Consider the following 23,468-nt stretch of genomic DNA (forward strand, 5'->3'; position numbering starts at 1 on the left):
CACTCCTGCTCAAGGTGAAAGCTGCTCCAAGTTGCAGGAGGAGCAATCTGCTTTCTTACAACCAAGATGTTAAGAAATGGTACAAATGTGTTTTTCTGGAGATAGAGATAATTGATCTTGATCCAGTGCAGTAACCATGCACTGGTTACTGCATGCCAAGTTAGTTATGTTCTTTATTCCTTGAGGCCTTGATTTAAATTCCTATGAGACCAGTGGAAATTTTAGTATTAAAATGTATCTTGAATATAAGGTCAGTTACTATTAAGCTCTTGCTTGGTTTGGATGAAAATGGCTTCAGGTAGTGGTTCTGGGACCAATAGCAGTGGCATCTAACCGTTTGAAATGAGAAATGCAAATTCAGGGATCCTACCCCCAACCTACTGAATCAGAATCTCTGGATTAGGGAAAAAAATTTTTTTTGACAAGCTCTTCACATGATGCTGATGGAGACTACAGTTGAGAACCACTAAGCTAAAGCAAACGTTTTGGTCTAGTTAAGATGGAAGAAGCAAACCCTTTCGTCTACTTAAGATGGCTGTCTTTTTGTTTCTCTTCTCCTCCCCCTCAAAACCCTTTTGTAAGCATGCCTTACTAGTTATAAAGTTACTTTATCTGTCCTTGGGCAAAAGGTAGGGATTTAGTTCTTTTATCTCTTCAGATCATGCTCAGTTAATTTTAGCCTCAGGTAATTAACCTTGCAGCCAGGTTTTTAAAGATAACACCCTGGGGTCAGGATTCCAGTTGAGGGACAATTTAAGATTTAGCCTTTTGAAGGTGCCTATGTTTGTTTACATAACTTCACAAGAGTTCCCTGTTCAAATGTGAAAACCTAAAATTAAGATGGTTTATAGGATAAGGGTTCAGAATTCTGGAGTCTAAACACTTTGTGGCTCAGAAGCCCAGCTCTTTCACTGCTTAGCTTGGGCATGCTGTTTAACCTCTCTGGCCCCACTAAAATAGTGGGGGTAACTATCAGCTCCATAGGGTGAAGTGAAATAAGCTGTGTAAAAGATTCAGTGCAGCAGCTGCACATAGTAAGCCTCACTGAACATTTGCCATCCTTTATTTTCTTTTGCCTTTATATTTTCCTTGGGTGTCTTCCTCTTTTCATGTTGCCTTTCTTTCATTTCCTCTTTCCTATAAGAAGAATGAAAGGATTTCAGAATCCATTTTCTGAGCCAAGGTGATTAGTGAAAGGGGGTTGAGATCATGGAGGGGGTGAGGATAGGAAAATGTTGGGAGGAAAGAGAACTGTGGAGGAGAGTAGCAGGCAGGACCTGCTGAGATGGGGAGATTAGCTCAGGCGAGAGAGGGTGTGGCAGCCCATGAAGGCTATGCCAGTCCAAAGGCCAAAGAAGACAACCAGCATTTTCTGATATATGAACTTTTATTCAGGGCTTACTTACAGGGTGAGAAGTTGTGGAGAGAACTCACATTAGTAGGGAAGTTAGACATTTATAAGGGTTTAAGACAAAGACCCTAAAGGGGTTGGGGCGGTGGAGCATAGAGGAGGGAACAGGTCCCTGCAACCAGAGAGGTGGTGCAGGAAGGACTAGAATTTTTGAACAATTCCATTTTGCTTTTTTGTGAAACCAAGAGCCTTTCACCTCCTGCCTGCTTCCCGTTTCACATTTTAAAGTTACATTTTAAGGTCAATTTACTGTTTTTCTTTTTACTGGCTTACAAAGACAATAGGTTAAATATTAGCTGCGCAGGTCATGCAGACTGCTATGCGCCAGGTCCGCAAGCCTGTTTTATTCAGGCCAGGGGCTGCCACAGAGGGTCTGGGAGACGGAAAAGATTTGAATCGTCTGGCTGAGAAAGAGGAATGCCCCATAAGGGTGAAAGGTCTGAAATGAGAGCTGTGGTCAGAGCCGGCTGAGTTAGTGAGGCAGGAAGAAGCACCCAAAACCGGTAGCAAAAAACGGTGGCGCCAGAGCTGGAAGCCTGTGAGCAAGGAGCCCGGGCTGGACCACGCGGGAAGAGAAGGGGCGTGGCCGAGGCTAGAGGGCTGGGCGGGAGGGGCGGGGCCCCACAAAGAGGCCACCGGGGCGCTGCCCAAAGGGAAATGGGCGGGGAGGAGGCCTGGCCCCGCCAAGGAGGCGGGCAGAGGCGTTCCGGGGACGAGAAAGGCCGGAAGGGGGTGGTCGCCATCCCGGCTCCGCCCCGGGGCCGTGTGCCCGTGGGTTCCGTTGGTCCTGGCGGCAGCTGAGGCTGTGGCGGCGGTGGCCGCGGGGCGGGCGTAAGATGGCGACAGCGGCGGCGGGAGCCCTGGGCCTGCTGTGGGGCTGGCTGTGGAGCGAGCGCTTCTGGCTGCCCCAGAATGTGAGCTGGGCTGACCTCGAGGGGCCGGATGATGGCTACGGCTACCCGCGGGCCCGGCACATCCTCTCGGTGTTCCCGCTGGCGGCAGGCGTATTCTCCGTGAGGCTGCTCTTCGAGCGGTGAGAGCCCGCGAGGAAGCGGCGCGGAGGGCAGTGGGTGCCCGGGAGCACGGGCGGTGGAGCAGCCCCGGGAAAGAGGCCTGGAACCGGAAGCAGAACTGGAGGGAAAGCCCGGAAGGAGGGGGCTGGGGGAGCTTGGCCCCCTAGGGGAGGATGCTCTTTGAGGGTGGCCGGTGTGGTCTTGAAGCCTGGGTAAAGACAGGGAGTTTGGGGCATGAGCAAATGAAAAAGTCAGGGTCGAGGGGGACGTCGGGCCCCCTCAGTTTTAGATCCTGGAGGTTGCTTGGGGGGGCCTTATAAGCCTCCCCCCAACCTCTCAAGAATTCTAGAGATAAGGAAACAGGTTGTGTACGCGCTCCGGCAGAGATCCCGAAGCGAGGAACAGGAAGGGGCTAGGGAAACCAGACCTCGTTGGGGCCATGGAGGGTGATGGGGTCAACACAAGAGCCACACTGTACTTTATAAGTGAAAGGCATGGGTTCACGGGGTCTGGAATTTGTGAGGACACTTGAGTTTCTGAGAGTTGAGGGTAACAGGATTAGTTAGGCCCCAAGTCTTGGTTTGTCAATTCCCGGACATTTGTTTAGGGGGAAAGATAGAGAGATATCTAAGAGTTCAATAAAATCCCCCCAGAGTCAGGAGGAAAGTAGAAATCTGGGAGGCATTCAAAATATGGAAAGGTGTCAGATGAGCAGCAAAACAGGCCTTAGGCTTGAGATGGAAGGAGTGGTCATCTTAAAAGGATGGAAACCATAGGGCTTATTAGAGACAGCTGTATTGAGCCAGCTTCAGATTGAGTTTAGCTGAATCACAACATGCTTTGTGAAACATGTGCTCTTGAACGTGATTTTACATTTCCTTGACTGAGTGGGACATATCTGCTAAGATAAAGATCTTTTCTGAGGACTGGATGTGGTGATTTTATAAGGTGGACTTAGAACTGTGGGCCATTTTAATTAAGTTTATTCAGACTTCAAGAAAGAAGACTTCTTTCTGCATAGGTCTCAGGTTATGAGGGTGAGACTTTGGCATCTTTTGTCCATTTTGCCTTTATCTAGAGCAGAAATGGCTAATGCAGGAACTCCCTTTCTAGGTTGGGAGTATGTTATAGAGAAATAATCTGTTACTCTCTGAAAAATAGTATCTATTTTGGATTGCTTCTTTGACTCAGCTATTTCTGACAAAAAATATTTCAAGAAATGTTTATTATATGTAGCTAGTCATTCATCCATTTATTCATAGTGTTTAGGTATTGTCAGCGAAGTGCTCTGCCAACACATTCAAGTGCAAAAATTAAGATGCTTTTAATAGAAGCAAATGAACCTGAAATCTAAATGCCTTCCTTGGGTCCTCAGGAATTTACTGTTGCAGTGATTCAAGTATAATTTTACTAAGCATTCCTGAGGAGGAGGTGCAAAACACTTGTCTCTCATGAGTAAACTAGATCCAGGCACCCTCTAGCTTAGCATCCTTATATGAGGACTGAAAACAGAAAGGCAATGTAGTAAGACAAAAAAGAAGACAAGCAATTCAAGACAGCAGAGGAAAAGTTCATTGCCTAGGAAAAGATTCTCTGCTTTTTATAGAAATATATACCAATATGGAAATTTCCCCATGTTAGTGGTAAAGGGAAATAACTTGCTGCATATAAAGACCAGTTTCATATAAACTGAAATGTTTCTTCAGGTTACTTCCATGGCAGGGCCCATGGAAAAGGATCCTTTACCTGTGGGAATTCTATCTGAATGTTTCCATGGTGCTCCTGTGTCAGGGGAGTATGGGTGAATAGGAATATTCAGCTGAAAGCATTCTAGTATATTTCTTGGCTAGTGAGAAGAGTCACCTTGTGTGTGGCATGTTTGCTGTTGAGAAAGTTAAACCCTAGAAGCAGTCTTGCTATTTTGTGTCTCTTTAAGACCGACTACCTAAGTTAGGAATAAAATTGAAGGCTGTATTACCATTTCTCTCTTGCTGTGCTGGTCCTCTGTAAAGGGGATACACACTACTCTTACAGTAAAAGATGTACCAGAAATACTGGCACAGTTGTCATGTTTCCTACATTTTCTCATTTCTCAGATATCACCTATTTAGTTTCTAGAAGAGACTCATCATAGACTATAAGAGCTACAACTCCAACCTCCAACTTTTACAGACAGTAAACCAAGGCTTAGAGACGTCGTGTGGCTTTTCAGAGGTTGCATACCTGGGGAGGAGCTGGAACAAGGATCAGTCCAGTCCAGTGTTCCTTCCACTGTATGATGTGGCCAACTTTTCCTGTTCCTTGAACCCTCTTACAAGGATTAAGATTTAACCTCCTGTTCCTGGTATTCTAGGATTTTCAGAACAAATCCATCTTCATTCTATTTCTGTTTATTTAATATAATGGATTTCTGTTGAATTTTGCATTTTATGTGTTTTTGTTTCAAATTGTTACTACATATTTTAATAAGTTTTACAATATGTCCCTTGATAAATTTTCTTTATTTGTGTTGTTTCTAGAATCTTCCAAAGAATAAATTGAGAATGTGCAATTTGGTCTTACTTTCTCTTCCTTCTCATCAACCACGCTGAACATTTATTTTTTACATTCCTACATTCTCTAGGAAACTGCAGCCCCATCTGATGGGGATGTCGTAAAAGCTACCCGACCTTAAATAAAGTGTTGGTATCTAGCAACTATTTATTTCGATAGACTGCAGACAGGAGGTTATTACCTATCAAAAGATACAGGTTTCCTTTGTGGGTCTCTGCTGGCTAGTTGCATTGTGGTGGCTTGCATCTGCACAATGCCTTGAATGTAGCATGTGGTCAGTAAATACTTCCTGAATAATTGTGAAGGGTCCCCCCTCATCTACTCAGATCCCCAGAGGAGTAACCCTGAATCTAGATCTTCAATCTGAAATAGCTGTTTGACTTGATTGAAAGAAGCAAATCTAAAATTCCTTTGTTTCTGTTGTTAAATTTCACCATTTGAAGGTTGTGCACCTTTCTATACACATACACAGTCTACCCCCATGCCCTGTCAAAAGAGAGGTAAGAAACTCCTCCATTTGTATTTTAGAACTTATTTTAATATTATGTTGCTGATTTGGACTACCCTTTTTTTTTGTTCAGGTCTCAAGCTAGGTCTGCTGAGTCTGACTTAAACTGTATCTTAAAGACAAAATTGTTTGAAACTTAATATCTAGTCCCTTGAGCACAGTGTTCCCTGGGATCAAGGTGGGAGCTTGAGACTTAATATTCACACCGTCAGAGCTATACAGGCTTATTTATTTTGAATCTGGTGAAATACAATGGGAACTTTACCTTGCCAGAAGAAAATTATTTAGTGAATTGTGGTCAAGATGAATAAGAACTCTCACTGCTGCTCTTTCGTTTTACCAGTCCCTCTTATTACTTCAGAGCAACTTCACTGTGGTGTCAAAAGAACCTTCTCAATAACATTCTCACTCATTGGGGACTGAACAGACTCACTTGCTGGCCTTTAGCATAACTGGCAGCAAGAGTCATGACTCATTTTTCTCATGCATGCTTCTTAACCACTCTTTTCATTTTCCTTTTGTGAATCTTGCTACCTGTGCTGCATACTGCCTTTTCTTTACCCCTGTTCTCCCCGACTTCCCAACAGGCCTGCTGCCATCCTCCCAGATCCGTGTTCTCTCTCAGCGTTGTGGTTCAATTGGTCCACTTGGGTTAGAATGGCCATGGCTGCTGATGGGCTGAAGGAGAAAACAGGCCCATTCCACTGCATCCCTAAAGGTTTTCTGTTGGGCATTATTGAATTGTAAATCACGGAATTGAATCAGGTTTGCAGATCCAACAGAGCGAGATTGGAAAAGATATCCTCATTGCCCTGTCCTTATCTAAGAACTCACCTTTAATAAGCTCCAGATAGTCAGAAGTCTTCTGTGTCCCTCCTCTTCCCTGGGAAAACGTCTTTCCAAGCCTTTTCTGTATAGTGGGTGTTGATGTTCTGAATACTGTCAGGCCTGAGGTCAGGTTTCTGGCTTTATCCCTGGAGACCAATGTATTTGTCATTAAAAAGAAATAAGTCAGATATTTTTGTGTTAGCATCTTCCTGATTGAGAAAACTAGGGTCTCCTAGATGGTAAAGAGGAGGTTAATGAAGGGGAGGCAGCAAGTGAAATCTTATCTTTCTTGTAAAGTAGGAAGGGGGAGATGGACCTATTTTGACTTCCTCTCCAGGAGTATTTTTAGGCAAGTAAAAGCTGCCTTCTAAAGAATTCATTGATTTTTGTGAATTTTTTTGAATCCACTCCTATTGTATCTTTAGAGAAGCTAATTGAGATTTTAACCATAACCAAAGATGTGAACCATAACCACTTCTAACTATAAAAAAAAAAGCTGTCCAAGGCAGTTTTCCTAGATAAGAAGAATAATTTCCTTTAATTATATAGACCTGTGCTGTCCAGTACAGTAAGCCAGTAGCTGCATGTGATTCATGTGACTAGTCTGAATTGAGGTATGTTGCATGTACACACCAGATTTCAAAGACTTTGTATGCGTCTATATATATAGACATATATATATCTTAATTTTTTACATTAAATATTGACATGATAATATTTTGGATATATTCAGTTAAACAGCGTGTTCTAGTTTGCTAATGCCGCCGGAATGCAAAACACCAGAAATGGATTGGCTTTTATAAAAGGGGGTTTATTTGCTTACACAGTTACAGTCTTAAGGCCATAAAGTGTCCAAGGTAACACATCAACAATCGGGTACCTTCACTGGAGGATGGCCAGTGGCGTCCAGAAAACCTCTGTTAGCTGGGAAGACACGTAGCTGGCATCTGCTCCAAGTTCTGGTTTCAGAAAGGCGTTTTCCCAGGACTGTCCTCTCTAGGCTGCAACTCCTCTTCAGAATGTCACTCTAGGTTGCTCTTGGGGTGTCCTCTCTTAGCTTCTCCGGAGCAAGAGTCTGCTTTCAACGGCTGTCTTCAAACTGTCTCTCATCTGCAGCTACTCTCTCAGCTTCTGTGTGTCTTCAAAGGGTCCCTCTTGGCTGTGGCAAGTTCCCTCCTTCTGTCTGAGCTTATATAGTGCTCCAGTGAACTAATCAAGGCCCATGCTGGATGGGTGGGGTAACACCTCCATGGAAATTATCCAATCAGAGTTATCACCCACAGTTGGGTGGGACGCATTTCCATGGAAACAACCTAATCCAAATGTTCCAACTTAATCCCCACTAATATGTCTGCCCCACAAGATTGCATCAAAGAGTATGACTTTTTCTAGGGGACATAATACATTCAAACTGGCACACAGGGTTTGATACTAAAATTAGTTTCAGCTGTTTCTTTTACTTTTTTTTTTTTTTAAATCTTCATTTTATTGAGATATATTCACATACCATGCAGTCATACAAAACAAATCGTACATTCAATTGTTCACAGTACCATTACATAGTTGTACATTCATCACCTAAATCAATCCCTGACACGAGACAGGGCCACATCTGAGCAACAAAGAGGCATTCGGGAGGAGGGTCTTAGGCACAACCATAGGGAGGCCTAGCCTCTCCTTTACAACAACGGTCTTCCCAAGGGTAAAACCTATGGTAGAGGGCTCAACCCATCAAACCACCAGTTCCCTATGTCTGTGGTCACGTTAGCAACCATCGAGGTGGGGTAGCCCAATACCCCTGCATTCTCCACAGGCTCCTCAAGGGGGCACTACATCTTTTTTTCCTTGTTTTTCTTTTTTTTTTTAACTTTCCCTTCTTTTTTAAATCAACTGTATGAAAAAATAGTTAAAAAGAAAATAAACATACAATAAAAGAACATTTCAAAGAGACCATAAGAAGGAAGTAAGAAAAAGACAACTAACCTAAGATAACTGCTTAACTTCCAACATGTTCCTACTTTACCCCAAGAAAGTTACCTAATATAGCAATATTTCTGTGGACTTGTGCCTACTATATCCATGAGAAATTAACAGACCATAGTCATTCCTGGGCATCCCCAGAAGGTTAAATAGCTTATCTGTTCTCCTTAGATTATTGTTCCCCCTTCCTTAATTGCTCTCTATTGCTAGTTCCCCTAGATTCTACATTATAAACCATTTGTTTTACATTTTTCAAAGTTCACATTAGTGGTAACATATAATATTTCTCTTTTTGTGCCTGGCTTATTTCGCTCAGCATTATGTCTTCAAGGTTCATCCATGTTGTCATATGTTTCACAAGATCGTTCCTTCTTACTGCTGCGTAGTATTCCATCGTGTATATATACCACATTTTATTTATCCACTCATCTGTTGAAGGACATTTGGGTTGTTTCCATCTCTTGGCAATTGTGAATAATGCTGCTATGAACATTGGCGTGCAGATATCTGTTCGTATCACTGCTTTCTGATCTTCCGGGTATATACCGAGAAGTGCAATCGCTGGATCGAATGGTAACTCTATATCTAGTTTTCTAAGGAACTGCCAGACTGACTTCCAGAGTGGCTGAACCATTATACAGTCCCATCAACAATGAATAAGAGTTCCAATTTCTCCACATCCCCTCCAGCATTTGTAGTTTCCTGTTTTTTTAATGGCAGCCATTCTAATCGGTGTTAGATGGTATCTCATTGTGGTCTTAATTTGCATCTCTCTAATAGCTAATGAAGCTGAACATTTTTTCATGTGTTTCTTGGCCATTTGTATTTCCTCTTCAGAGAACTGTCTTTTCATATCTTTTGCCCATTTTATAATTGGGCCGTCGGTACTATTGTCATTGAGTTGTAGGATTTCTTTATATATGCAAGATATCAGTCTTTTGTCAGATACATGGTTTCCAAAAATTTTTTCCCATTGAGTTGGCTGCCTCTTTACCTTTTTGAGAAATTCCTTTGAGGTGCAGAAACGTCTAAGCTTGAGTAGTTCCCATTTATCTATTTTTTCTTTTGTTGCTTGTGCTTTGGGTGTAAAATCTAGGAAGTGGCCGCCTAATACAAGGTCTTGAAGATGTTTTCCTACATTATCTTCTAGGAGTTTTATGGTACTTTCTTTTATATTGAGATCTTTGGTCCATTTTGAGTTAATTATTGTGTAGGGTGTGAGGTAGGGGTCCTCTTTCATTCTTTTGGATATGCGTATCCAACTCTCCCAGCCCCATTTGTTGAAAAGACCATTATGACTCAGTTCAGTGACTTTGGGGGCCTTATCAAAGATCAGTCGGCCATAGATCTGAGGGTCTATCTCTGAATTCTCAATTCGATTCCATTGATCTATATGTCTGTCTTTGTGCCGGTACCATGCTGTTTTGGCAACTGTGGCTTTATAATAAGTTTCAAAGTCAGGGAGTGTAAGTCCTCCCACTTCGTTTTTCTTTTTTAGAGTGTCTTTAGCAATTCGAGGCATCTTCCCTTCCAAATAAATTTGATAACTAGCTTTTCCAAGTCTGCAAAGTAGGTTGTTGGAATTTTGATTGGGATTGCATTGAATCTGTAGATGAGTTTGGGTAGAATTGACATCTTAATGACATTTAGTCTTCCTATCCATGAACATGGAATATTTTTCCATCTTTTAAGGTCCCCTTCTATTTCTTTTAGTAGAGTTATGTAGTTTTCTTTGTATAGGTCTTTTACATCTTTGGTTAAGTTTATTCCTAGGTACTTGATTTTTTTAGTTGCTGTTGAAAATGGTATCTTTTTCTTGAGTGTCTCTTCAGTTTGTTCATTTCTAGCATATAGAAACATTACTGACTTATGTGCATTAATCTTGTATCCCGCTACTTTGCTAAATTTGTTTATTAGCTCTAGTAGCTGTATCATCGATTTCTCAGGGTTTTCTAGATATAAGATCATATCATCTACAAACAATGACAGTTTTACTTCTTCTTTCCCAATTTGGATGCCTTTTATTTCTTTGTCTTGCCGGACTGCCCTGGCTAGCACTTCCAGCACAATGTTGAATAACACTGGTGACAGTGGGCATCCTTGTCTTGTTCCTGATCTTAGAGGGAAGGCTTTCAGTCTCTCACCATTGAGTACTATGCTGGCTGTGGGTTTTTCATATATGCTCTTTATCATGTTGAGGAAGTTTCCTTCAATTCCTACCTTTTGAAGTGTTTTTATCAAAAACGGATGTTGGATTTTGTCAAATGCTTTTTCAGCATCTATTGAGATGATCAATTGATTTTTCCCTTTTGACTTGTTAATGTGTTGTAATACATTGATTGATTTTCTTATGTTGAACCATCCTTGCATGCCTGGAATGAACCCCACTTGGTCATGGTGTATGATTTTTTTAATGTGTCTTTGGATTCGATTTGCAAGTATTTTGTTGAGGATTTTTGCATCTATATTCATTAGGGAGATTGGCCGGTAGTTTTCCTTTTTTGTAGCATCTTTGCCTGGTTTTGGTATTAGATTGATGTTAGCTTCATAAAATGAGTTAGGTAGTGTTCCATTTTCTTCAGTGTTTTGAAAGAGTTTGAGTAAGATTGGTGTCAGTTCTTTCTGGAAAGTTTGGTAGAATTCCCCTGTGAAGCCATCTGGCCCTGGGCATTTATTTGTGGGAAGATTTTTGATGACTGATTGGATCTCTTTGCTTGTGATGGGTTGGTTGAGGTCTTCTATTTCTTCTCTGGTCAGTCTAGGTTGTTCATATGTTTCCAGGAAATTGTCCATTTCCTCTACATTATCCAGTTTGTTTCCATACAGTTGTTCATAGTATCCTCTTACAGTTTTTTTAATTTCTTCAGGATCTGCAGTTATGTCACCTTTTTCATTCATTATTTTGTTTATGTGGGTCTTCTCTCTTTTTGATTTTGTCAGTCTAGCTAGGGGCTTGTCAATCTTGTTGATCTTCTCAAAGAACCAACTTTTGGTGATATTTATCCTCTCTATTGTTTTTTTGTTCTCTATGTCATTTATTTCTGCTTTAATCCTCGTTATTTCTTTTCTTCTACTTGGTTTAGGATTGGTTTGCTGTTCATTTTCTAACTTCTTCAGTTGATCCATTAGTTCTTTGATTTTGGCTCTTTCTTCCTTTTTAATATATGCGTTTAGTGCTATACATTTCTCTCTGAGTACTGCTTTTGCTGCATCCCATAGGTTTTGGTATGTTGTGTTCTCATTTTCATTCGTCTCTATATATTTAGCAATTTCTCTTGCTATTTCTTCTTTAACCCACTGATTGTTTAGGAGTGTGTTGTTTAACCTCCAGGTATTTGTGAATTTTCTAAGTCTCCGATGGTTATTGACTTCTAATTGTATTCCGTTGTGGTCAGAGAATGTGCTTTGAATAATTTCAATCTTTTTAAATTTATTGAGGCTTGTTTTATGTCCCAGCATATGATCTATTCTGGAGAAAGTCCCGTGAGCACTAGAAAAGTATGTGTATCCTGGTGATTTGAGGTATAATGTTCTGTATATGTCTGTTAAATCTAATTCATTTATCAGATTGTTTAGGTTTTCAGTTTCCTTATTGGTCTTCTGTCTGGTTGATCTATCTATAGGAGAGAGTGATGTGTTGAAGTCTCCCACAATTATTGTGGAAACATCAATAGCTTCCTCTAGTTTTGCCAGTGTTTCTCTCATGTATTTTGTGGCACCTTGATTGGGTGCATAGACATTTATGATTGTTATTTCTTCTTGTTGAATTGCCCCTTTTATTAGTATGTAGTGGCCTTCTTTGTCTCTCAAAACATCCCTGCATTTAAAGTCTATTTTATCTGAGATTAATATTGCTACACCTGCTTTCTTTTGGCTGTAGCTTGCATGAAATATTTTTTTCCATCCTTTCACTTTCAGTTTCTTTGTGTCCCTGTGTCTAAGATGAGTCTCTTGTATGCAACATATTGATGATTCGTTTTTTTGATCCATTCTGCGAATCTATATCTTTTAATTGGGGAGTTTAATCCATTTACATTCAACGTTATAACTGTGAAGGCATTTCTTGAATCAGCCATCTTATCCTTTGGTTTATGTTTGTCATATTTTTCCCCTCTGTCTATTAATATCCTTTATTGTACCCATACCGAATCTCTTTAGTACTGAACCTTTCTCCAAGTCTCTCTGTCCTGTCTTTGTTTCTCTGTCTGTAGGGCTCCCTTTAGTATCTCCAGTAGGGCAGGTCTCTTGTTAGCAAATTCTCTCAGCATTTGTTTGTCTGTGAAAAATTTAAGCTCTCCCTCAAATTTGAAGGAGAGCTTTGCTGGATAAAGTATTCTTGGCTGGAAATTTTTCTCACTCAGAATTTTAAATATATCGTGCCACTGCCTTCTCGCCTCCATGGTGGCTGCTGAGTAGTCACTACTTAGTCTTATGCTGTTTCCTTTGTATGTGGTGAATTGCTTTTCTCTTGCTGCTTTCAGAACTTGCTCCTTCTCTTCCGTGTTTGACAGTGTGATCAGAATATGTCTCGGAGTGGGTTTATTTGGATTTATTCTATTTGGAGTTCACTGAGCATTTATGATTTGTGTATTTATGTTGTTTAGAAGATTTGGGAAGTTTTCCCCAACAATTTCTTTGAATACTCTTCCTAGACCTTTACCCTTTTCTTCCCCTTCTGGAACACCAATGAGTCTTATATTCAGACGTTTCATATTATCTATCATATCCCTGAGGTCCATTTCGATTTTTTCAATTTTTTTCCCCATTCTTTCTTTTATGCTTTCATTTTCCATTCTGTCATCTTCCAGGTCACTGATTCGTTGTTCGACTTCCTCTAGTCTTGTACTATGAGTGTCCAGAATCTTTTTAATTTGGTCGACAGTTTCTTTAATTTCCATAAGATCATCTATTTTTTTATTTAATCTTGCAATGTCTTCTTTATGCTCTTCTAGGGTCTTCTTGATCTCCTTTGTATCCCGTACTATGGTCTCATTGTTCATCTTTAGTTCTTTGAGTAGCTGCTCTAGGTGCTGTGTCTCTTCTAATCTTTTGATTTGGGTGCTTGGGCTTGGGTTATCCATATCGTCTGGTTTTTTCATATGCTTTATAATTTTCTGTTGTTTTTGGCCTCTTGGCATTTGCTGAACTTGATAGGGTTCTTTTAGGATTTGTAGACCAATTGACGTCCTTATCTCTAATTTATCAGATCTACAGCTTCGTGGAGTACACTTTCTCTAACAAACCAGCAGGTGGCGTCCACAAGCCACCTGTTCTCCACAAGCCAGTTCTCCCCTGCTTAGCCTTTTTGGTGAGTGGGGGAGTGAGTCTTGTGGGGTCCAATTGGTGTACCAAGCTTGCGTGTGTAGTTGGTGTTGCCTGCCCTGTATATGGGGCATGTTTCTGGGTAGTCAGGGAGGGGGGGTGGCTCTAACAATCAAATCTCCCTGGTGATCCTAGAGTTTTAAAGCTGATGCAATAGTCTAATCCTTCAGTTCAGTCCTGCCACAGTTTGTCTCTGCCACTGACCCACAAGTCCTTGGTATTGGCATATGGCTCCTGAGACTTGCAAGTGGGCCCCTCTTCCAGGCTGTGCACCCCGGGTCCTCTGTTGAGGGATGACTGTGCTATGTCACAGGTGAGTGCCGTCCCCCCAGGGCAGTTCTGGGCTGCTGGGCTGTGTAGGGAGGCTCCCAGTCTGCTGAAATGATGGATGAATGGGGCTTTGTTAATTCACACTGCTCCACCTTCCCAACTCTGGGACAATCAGCTGAGGTTGCAGGGAAGGCTAATGTCCACGCCCAGTTTTGTGTGTGTGCCTGTTATTTGAAGCACTTCCGTCACACTCGGTTGTCTGGGGCAGCTCTGGGCTATGGGGCTGGCGATGGGCAGGAGTGTTTCCTGTCCACCAGGATGATGGCTGTGAGCGGACACCCCCCTTTTCTTGGGAAGTTGTGGTGTTTAGTGAATTTTCTCAGCCACTGGATTATTGCCTTTTGTCTCAGAGCTCTCTTAGTTCTGCTCTTGTCTTGACCTGCCCAAATTGCAAGTCTTTGAAGCTTTCTGTATTGGGCTTCTTAGAGTAATTGTTTTAGAAAAAGAAAAAAGGATTAAAAAAAAAAAAAAAAAAAGGACCCTCCTCAGAGATCTAATGGGTTATTGAAATGCTAAGAGACAAAGCAATTAGGGCCATTAAGGAAAGTTCCACAGGGCAGAGAGATCAGCTTTTCTTCAGGATTTGCATATGAGCCTGAGGGCCTGAGCTCTGCCCTTCCCCTTTGTATGTTCACCAGAACTCCAAAAATCCTCCGCTTTTGTTTTGGAGTTTTTCGTGCTGTTTTTTTTCTATGTCTGTCTCCTCTCTGCTGGGCTGGCTGCTCTCAGATTCTCTGGTGTCTGGTCTCAGTCTATCTATGGTTGGAGTTTGGATCAGTAGAATGAGTTTCCGATAAGGGCTGCCACTGCAGTTCTCCCTTCTCCTTCCCGGAGCTGACAGCCCCTCCTCCCCCGGGACTGAGCCTGGCAGGGAGGGGCGCGGGTCCCCTGGCCGCAAAAACTTACAGATTTCGCTGATCTCAGCAGATCCACGTTTTCATGAGTGTTGTATGAAGTATGCCCAAAGTCAGATTGCTCTGTGGTGTCCAGTCCACGCAGTTCCTGGCTTTCTACCTACTTTCCTGGAGGAGTAACTAAAACATACAGCTCACTAGTCCACCATCTTGCCCCGCCTCCTCTTTTACTTTTTAAAATGTGGCTACTAGAAAATTTAAAATTCGTTTGTGGCTTATGTTATATTTCTGTTGGATAGTGCTGATGGTAGTGATAAAAAGAAAATATTAAAAACTGAAAAGAGAATTTTGATGTAAATTCACATTTGATTTAGTTTTTAGTATCAAAGAGGGACACAAATATATTGGACCTTACTTTCAATAACAGATCTTTTTTAGAAATGAGATTTTAAAATGTAAATCATTTCCTGAATGATTTAAATAAATAATTTATATTCTGTTTTGGGTAATCTTCATTGAAGTGCTTTCTAGCCAAGCATTGTGCTGTAGTTTTGTTTGTCTGCATATAGCTTCTCAGTGGAAAAATTTATGACCTCTAAGCAAACAAGTTTGTCAAGTAATTAGATGAGGAGCTGCAAATCTACTATATATGTTTTTGTAAATTAAGGCTTATGGAGTTTTTTTTAAAAGGATATAAAGGTTATTCCTTATTATCTTTAGATTTTGGGAAGTCAGCATTTGTAAGAAGTCTCAATTATAGGCACAGAAGGTCTCAAACTAAATCCTAGTTTTTTGGTTGTGTTTAATTCTTCTTGGGAAGAGTCTGGTTATAGACTGAAATTGTTTAACATGAATTGTTGCTGACAGGGTGGCGCAGGAATGAGACACAGACACAAAGTTAAGAATTAAGGGAGCAGGGGGCCCACTGCTTCTCATGCTAAGTGGACGATAATGCACCTTTGCTCCAGTTATTTATTTCAGAAGATTGGGGAGTATATGCTAAAAGTCCTCAGGCTCGGGAGAGCCCACCAGATACTTAAGTTTACATCCTGTTGCATATCAGAAGGAACAATCTAGGTTTAGGACAATGGTAAACGTTGTTGTCATAGTCACAAGACACATATCTTTACAGGGTGGGCCCGCACGGCGTTCCATGCAGGCCTGCGGCTTAGCGTTCCAAGCCACCACCCTAGATATGCCTCAGGCAACATGGAAGACTCAGTTTCCCATGTGTCCCCCTTTTTGTTTCTTCAATGCAAACAGGATGGACCAAGCAGCTTCTTTTTGCTTTAGGTCTGAGAGGGTTTTTCTCGTGCATCTGAGGACTAAACAAAGACAAAGCAAAATTATTAAGATAACCCATATAAGGAGATTTAATCATTCAAGGCCTTTAGCAATGCCTTGCATAGTTTCAGTTTCAGTAAGAGAACCTGCAGTTTTAGAATATCCAATGTAGGATTATTATAGTGTCCAAGTAAATGTTTTTTGACTTTACTCCAATTAAAAAGTGTATGATTATATTCATGAGGGGTCACACAAAACGTGGACATATTCCAGTCACATTTTAACTTAAATTGATACCACAGATTCTCAACTTCTCCTAGAAGAACAGCATTTTCTAGGTCCACAAGGTGAGCAGTAACTTCCTTGTCAATTTGTAATTGCTTGTCTCAAGACTTGCTTGCATTCTTGTGCCATTTTTGGACAAATTTGGTGGTCCGAATAGATTGATGTAAGGCTGTTCCTGCAACAGCAGCAGTTGTAGCAATGGCTGTTACACCTATAATAAAAGCTATTAATAATCCAAGAAATCTTTTTGTTCTTTTATGTACGTTTTCTAAAATTTGTAGTAAGATATGCATATCAGGTGATGACTTCCAAGGTTTATGCTGTGAAACGGAGCCATAGACCCTTTCGTCGTCTAAGAACTACAACAGTGATGTTGCTAGAATTTATGGTGTTATTTAAACAAGTATATAATGAGCAACTCCAATTGGCCAGACAAGTAATTTCTTTGGTAGTAGTGTTAATAGTTAAGTTTCCTACCCAGAACACATAGGGGTCTCTGACACAGGCTTATATTCCAAAAGTATCTATTTTTGTGAAATAAATATTATGTAAACTAATAGGAAGCCTCCAAAGTGTATATTGAACATAAGAATGATTTAAAGTAGGTCTAGGTGGAGACCAACCAACACTGTGCCAAATAATAGGATATTTAGCCTGAGCATAGAGAGAATTAAGCCCAGTAAGTGTAATTTCCTGAATGAGCACATGCTGGAGATACTCACAGCAACAGCGATAAGAGCCAACATTGCTGCAGTCAGGTTAGGACCTGTTACTGGCAGCATGGCTTGCTGGACTTGTTTTTCTGCATCCTAACACAGCTTTTTTGTCTGACCCCAAGTTGGATGTTGGGCTTCCCTAGTTCGGGGTGTTGGCCCAATCACTGTTGTCTTCAGCGTCAGACCCTGGAACTGCATCACTGGTGGCTCAATGTCCCGTAGGAATTTTCTTTTCTTTGCTGGGTTCATGGTACGGCTTCAGTCATCGGGCCAGTATCCAAAGTGGTGCTCGTCCGTCACCTGGGGAAACACAAGCATAACCTCTTCCCCATGTTAATAAAGTACCCATTGTCCATTCATTAGTTAGCATGTCCTTCTACCATATAGGAGGTGCTTTCTGGAAATAATGTTTCAGTGTTGTCTTTTCAGCTGGAAAATGTCATTCTGCGGCAGTGCCACCCAGTTTTTCATAAAAATTTAGAAAATTTGAAGTAAATAAAGCTTTTGATAATTGTTCATGGGGAGTTCCATCATCTCCCCCTTTTTGTTTTGTTAACATAGTTTTTTAAAGTATGATGGGCACGCTCAACAATAGCTTGTCCTCGGGGATTATAAGGAATACCAGTGGTATGATGAATGCCCCAAGTTGTAGTAAAAGTAGCAAATTTTGCAGATGTATAGGCTGGGCCATTAGCGGTTTTTAAAGCATGGGGCAAGCCCACAGAGGCAAAACAGGCAAAAACGTGAGTACGATCATGTTGAAATGTTTCACCGGTTTGTGCTGTGGCCCAAAGAAAGCCAGAGTACGTGTCAATGCTGACATGAACAGTGGCTAAGCGGCCAAAGGAAGGGATATGGGTAACATCCATTTGCCATAAATCATTGGGGGCTAGACCACAAGGGTTAACACCAGGATCCTGCAAAGGTGGAGCAGTAAGGAGCTGACAATTAGGACAAGAAGAAACAATATCTTTAGCTTGTGTTCTAGTAAGGGAAAATCGAGTGATGAGTCCTTGCACATTAAGATGAGTAAGCGAGTGAAAATGAGAAGCTTCTGAAACAACAGGCAGTAATAATTTATCTGCAGCAGCATTGCCAGCTGCTAAAGGGCCTGGGAGGTTGTTACGGGAATGAATATGGGTAATATAAGAAGGAGATACATGAGCACGAATAGCTGATTGTAGCTCAAGAAGAAGGTTAAATAAACAAGGAGGCAACTGTTGCTTAATGGATGCTGTTTCAATTTTACTAGCTACATGAACAACTTAGGCAGAATCAGACAAAATATTAACAGCCTCAGAAAAATCTGTTAAGATGGCTATTACAGCAGCCAGTTCAGCTTGCTGGGCAGAGAAATGAGGAAGATCTAAAACTTTGGACTTAGGGCCAGTATAGGCAGCTCGACCTTTAGATTGACCCATCAGTAAAAACAATGGGAGCATTGATTAAAGGCTCACAAGAAGTATACTTAGGCAGTATCCATTGTGTACATCAAATGAACTGGAAAAGATCATTTTTTGGATAATGATTATCCAGCTGGCCAACATAGTCAGCTAGAGCAATTTGCCAAGCTAGATGTTGTTGCAAAATAACTGAGAGTTCTTTAGCAGTTATAGGGAGCACAATTAAACGAAGGTCAAAACCATTGAGTTGTTTTGCCTTTTTACTGGCTTGAGCAACTAAAGTAGCTAAGAGATCTAGATAAGGGGAAATAGATTTAACAGAAGAATTGGGCAAGAAGATCCATTCTACAAGCTTATCATTTTTCAGAAGCAAGCCTGTGGGGGATTTGGGAGTGGAAAAGATAAGTAGAGATAAAGGTTGTGTAGGATCAACATGGGATATCTGAGCTTGTTGAACTTTAGCTTCCACTAATTGTAATTCCTTCTCTGCAGCTGAAGTTAAAGATCTAGGGCTGTTTAATTTAGAATCCCCACAAAGGAGAGAAAATAGGTTGGAGAGCTCATAGTTAGCTATACCTACTTCGGGGCGAAGCCAATTAATATCCCCTAGTAGTTTTTGTAAATCATTTAAGGTGGTAACAGCATCTCTGCGGAGTTGTACTTTTTGGGGTTGAATTGTAAGTCTATTGATACTAGAACCCAAATACTGCGCAGGCAAAGTGCGTTGCACTTTGTCAGTAGCAATATGCAATCCCACATCCTGTAAAGCTTTTTGAACAGCGTGGAACAGAGCTTCTTCTTCAGTCTCCTGAGGTGCAGAGCACAACATATCATCCATATAATGGATTATATAGGCTTTAGGAAAATTTAAATAGACTGGCTGTAAGGCACGGTCGACATAATATTGACATATTGTAGGACTATTTAGCATACCTTGTGGTAAAACCTTCCACTGATATTGTTTAGAAGGGGTTTTATTGTTAAGGGACAAAATAGTAAAAGCAAATTTTTCCTTATCTTGATCAGCTAAAGGGTTGGAAAAGAAACAGTCTTTAATATCAATGACCACTAAAGCCCAGTTTTCAGGAATCATGCTAGGATTGGGGAGCCCAGGTTGTAAAGGTCCCATGGGCTGAATGACAGCATTAACACCTCTTAGGTCAGTTAACATTCTCCATTTTCCTGATTTTTTCTTTATTGGGAACACAGGAGAATTCCAAGGACTAAAAGACTCTTCGATATGCTGCAAGGACAATTGTTCTTGAACCAATTCATGTAAAGCCTCTAATTTTTCTTTTATAAGCGGCCACTGCTCTACCCATACTGGTTTTGTTGTAGTCCATACTAATGGGACAGATTGGGGAGGCGAATGAACAGCGGCCGCCACTAAAAAGGTTTACATCCTAAACCAAATTGATCACATTTTGGTGAGACTTGTATGGGTGAAGGGGTACCTTACAAACGTACGCCAAGCCCACAGCTAGGGGCATACCCCATATTTGCCATTATTTTGTGGCTTTGAACACTGTACACTCTACTAGGAGGAGGGATATGTACAGTAGCACCCCATTGTTCAAGTAGGTCTCTGCCCCAAAGATTAAGAGGCAGAACAGCCACATAAGGCTGTAGAGTGGCCTTCTGTCCCTCAGGGCCAAGGCAAGGCAAAATATGAACACTTTGCATAAGTCCCTGAGGGGAGCCTAGGCCCACAACAGTAATTCATGCCTCTTGCAAAGGCCAGTGTCGGGGCCAATGTTGTTGACTAATAATAGAGATATCTGCGCCCGTATCTATAAGCCCAGTAAAGCTATGCCCATGAATTGTAAGAGTACACATAGGGTGCAGCTCCTGCAGAGCCTCTGTGAGAAAAATTCCTGCCTTGTCTTTGCTACCAAAACTTCCATTTTCCCGATATTTAGAGGAGGAACCAACAGGTACATAAGGTAATAATAAGAGTTGAGCAATTCTTTCACCTTTATGGGCAGTCCATGGAATAGAAGACATGACCACCTGAATTTCCCCAGTATAGTTAGAGTCAACGACTCCAGTGTGTACATGAACACCCTTAAGATTGAGAGAACTGCGTCCAAGCAAAAGACCCACCATCCCTTTAGGTAAGGGGCCATAATAGCCGGTGGGGACCTTAACAGGATTATTGGAGAGAAGACATACCTCAGCATTGGCAGCGAGTTCTACTGCTGCACTCCCTGCTGTAGCTGGGGAAAGCTCCAAGACGGAGGGCTTGGAGTTGGTGGAGGGACAGCACATGGCCTCCAGATCTCCATGCCACCTGGCTTCTGCCAGACCCTGCTGTATGCCTGAGAGGCGGGCAGGTTTACAGCTATGCGCAGAAAGAGGCAGCAGAGGAGGTGGGGGCCATTCTTTCCAGCAAGGTGCAGAAGGAGGTTTTGGGCATTGACAAGAATAAAAAAACTTTAGCAGATTTTACTGGATCTTTTTTACCCTTATCATCATCAGAAAGAGGATTGGGACCAGTATTGTTATCAGACTCATATTCTTCCTCATCATCATCAGTTTTTAAAGGCTCAAGAACAGACTTAATTAAAGACCATGTAGACCAAATAGTAGTAGGCAAATTAGCTCCTTGCATACGTTTTTGTTTCAATTCCTTACCTACCTGCTCCCAGTCATGCAATTCAAGGGAGCCAAGGGTAGGGAAACAAGAGCAGTATTTTTCAATAACCTGCAGCAATTCTAAGATTTGTGACTCCCCCACCTTGACACCACTGGCGCACAGCAGCTGCCGTAAGAGGTAAATATAGGGAACATATTTATTGTGTCCTTCAACATTACCCATTACCCTACTTATAATGCTTGGGGTCGTTCTACAAGGAACACATACAAAAGACGGCCGTTACCTCCACCCGAGTTCCAGCGCCGCTGTACCTCAGTCGTTCAAGCGATTCTTCTGTCAGGAACCAGGTCCGGTTCTTCGAGCCCCACGTTGGGCGCCACTTATTGCTGACAGGGCGGCGCAGGAATGAGACACAGACACAAAGTTAAGAATTAAGGGAGCAGGGGGCCCACTGCATCTCGTGCTAAGTGGACGATAATGCACCTTTGCTCCAGTTATTTATTTCAGAAGATCGGGGAGTATATGCTAAATGTCCTCAGGCTCGGGAGAGCCCGCCAGATACCTATGTTTACATCCTGTTGCATATCAGAAGGAACAATCTAGGTTTAGGACAATGGTAAACGTTGTTGTCATAGTCACAAGACACATATCTTCACAGGGCGGGCCTGCACGGTATTCCATGCAGGCCTGCGGCTTAGCGTTCCAAGCCACCACCCTAGATATGTCTCAGGCAACATGGAAGACTCAGTTTCCCATAATGAATTTCTACTGATTCGTCTGAAATCAATGACCCTCTCCTATGCTTGATAAACATAGAACAGGTAAGTATTCTGATATACCTGGAGAACAAGGCTGAGTTTTAATTTCATCCTTACAGATGGCATATTTCCTTGATACACTTTACCTTTTAGTTGAGAATTAAGTTTTTACCAATTGGTGCATCTCTTAATTCTTCAACAGTTATTTATTGAGAGTTCAGTATATGCCAGATATTAAATTGTGCCAAGGGTTAAAGGTTGGTAAGTCATGGTGTCTGCCCTCAGGAAGAGAGGCAAGAAAGTCAATAGTTAAAATACAGTGTAACAAGTATTTGCACAAGATGTTAAGGGAGTTTATAGGAGGTAGATCCATTCCTTTTACACTTGTTAACTAAAATATGGGCTTAGTCTCTTACTAACAATTTGTTCTTGAACCATAAAGACAGTGAAAACTTGAGAGAACTTTTTGTTAACCTTTTACTTGAATCCACTTATTTGTATAATTTATATATTTGTATAATTGCTCATTCATTTTTTAATTTTTTGCTCATTCATTTTTTTATCTTCATTTTATTGAGATATATTCACATACCACGCAGTCATACAAAACAAATCGTACTTTCGATTGTTCACAGTACCATTACATAGTTCTACATTCATCACCTAAATCAATCCCTGACACCTTCATTATCCATCCATAAACTAGACAAACTGGAGTGTGGTCCTTATGGCTTTCCCAATCCCATTGTCACCCCTCATAAGCTACATTTTTTTTTTTTTCCTTTCTGTATGAATAGGTTTTTTTTTTTTTTAATCATCATTTTATTGAGATATATTCACATACCACGCAGTCATACAAAACAAATCGTACTTTCGATTGTTTACAGTACCATTACATAGTTGTACATTCATCACCTAAATCAATCCCTGACACCTTCATTAGCACACACACAAAAATAACAAGAATAATAATTAGAGTGAAAAAGAGCAATTGAAGTAAAAAAGAACACTGGGTACCTTTGTCTGTTTGTTTCCTTCCCCTATTTTTCTACTCATCCATCCATAAACTAGACAAAGTGGAGTGTGGTCCTTATGGCTTTCCCAATCCCATTGTCACCCCTCATAAGCTACGTTTTTATACAACTGTCTTCGAGATTCATGGGTTCTGGGTTGTAGTTTGATAGTTTCAGGTATCCACCACCAGCTACCCCAATTCTTTAGAACCTAAAAAGGGTTGTCTAAAGTGTGCGTAAGAGTGCCCACGAGAGTGACCTCTCGGCTCGTTTTGGAATCTCTCTGCCACTGAAGCTTATTTCCTTTCCTTTCACATCCCCCTTTTGGTCAAGAAGATGTTCTCCGTCCCACGATGCTGGGTCTACATTCCTCCCCGGGAGTCATATTCCACGTTGCCAAGGAGATTCACTCCCCTGGGTGTCTGATCCCACGTAGGGGGGAGGGCAGTGATTTCACCTTTCAAGTTGGCTTAGCCAGAGAGAGAGGGCCACATCTGAGCAACAAAGAGGCATTCAGGAGGAGACTCTTAGGCACAAATATAGGGAGGCCTAGCCTCTCCTTTGCAGCAACCGTCTTCCCAAGGGTAAAACTTATGGTAGAGGGCTCAACCCAT

At 41.5% G+C, this 23,468-nt stretch overlaps 1 protein-coding gene across 1 annotated transcript in view; it reads left to right on the top strand.

Annotated features, from left to right (window-relative positions):
* The first annotated feature begins 2,125 nt into the window (after nt 1-2,125).
* The window catches only part of CERS5 (ceramide synthase 5), a 55,500-nt gene continuing 34,157 nt past the window's right edge, over nt 2,126-23,468 (top strand). Inside the window, 1 exon segment of the mRNA XM_037846831.1 lies at nt 2,126-2,444. Coding sequence (XP_037702759.1) covers nt 2,248-2,444 — 197 coding nt within the window. The 5' untranslated portion in view covers nt 2,126-2,247.

This window comes from Choloepus didactylus, chromosome 8 (genome assembly GCF_015220235.1).
Source record: "Choloepus didactylus isolate mChoDid1 chromosome 8, mChoDid1.pri, whole genome shotgun sequence".
NCBI lineage: Eukaryota > Metazoa > Chordata > Mammalia > Pilosa > Megalonychidae > Choloepus > Choloepus didactylus.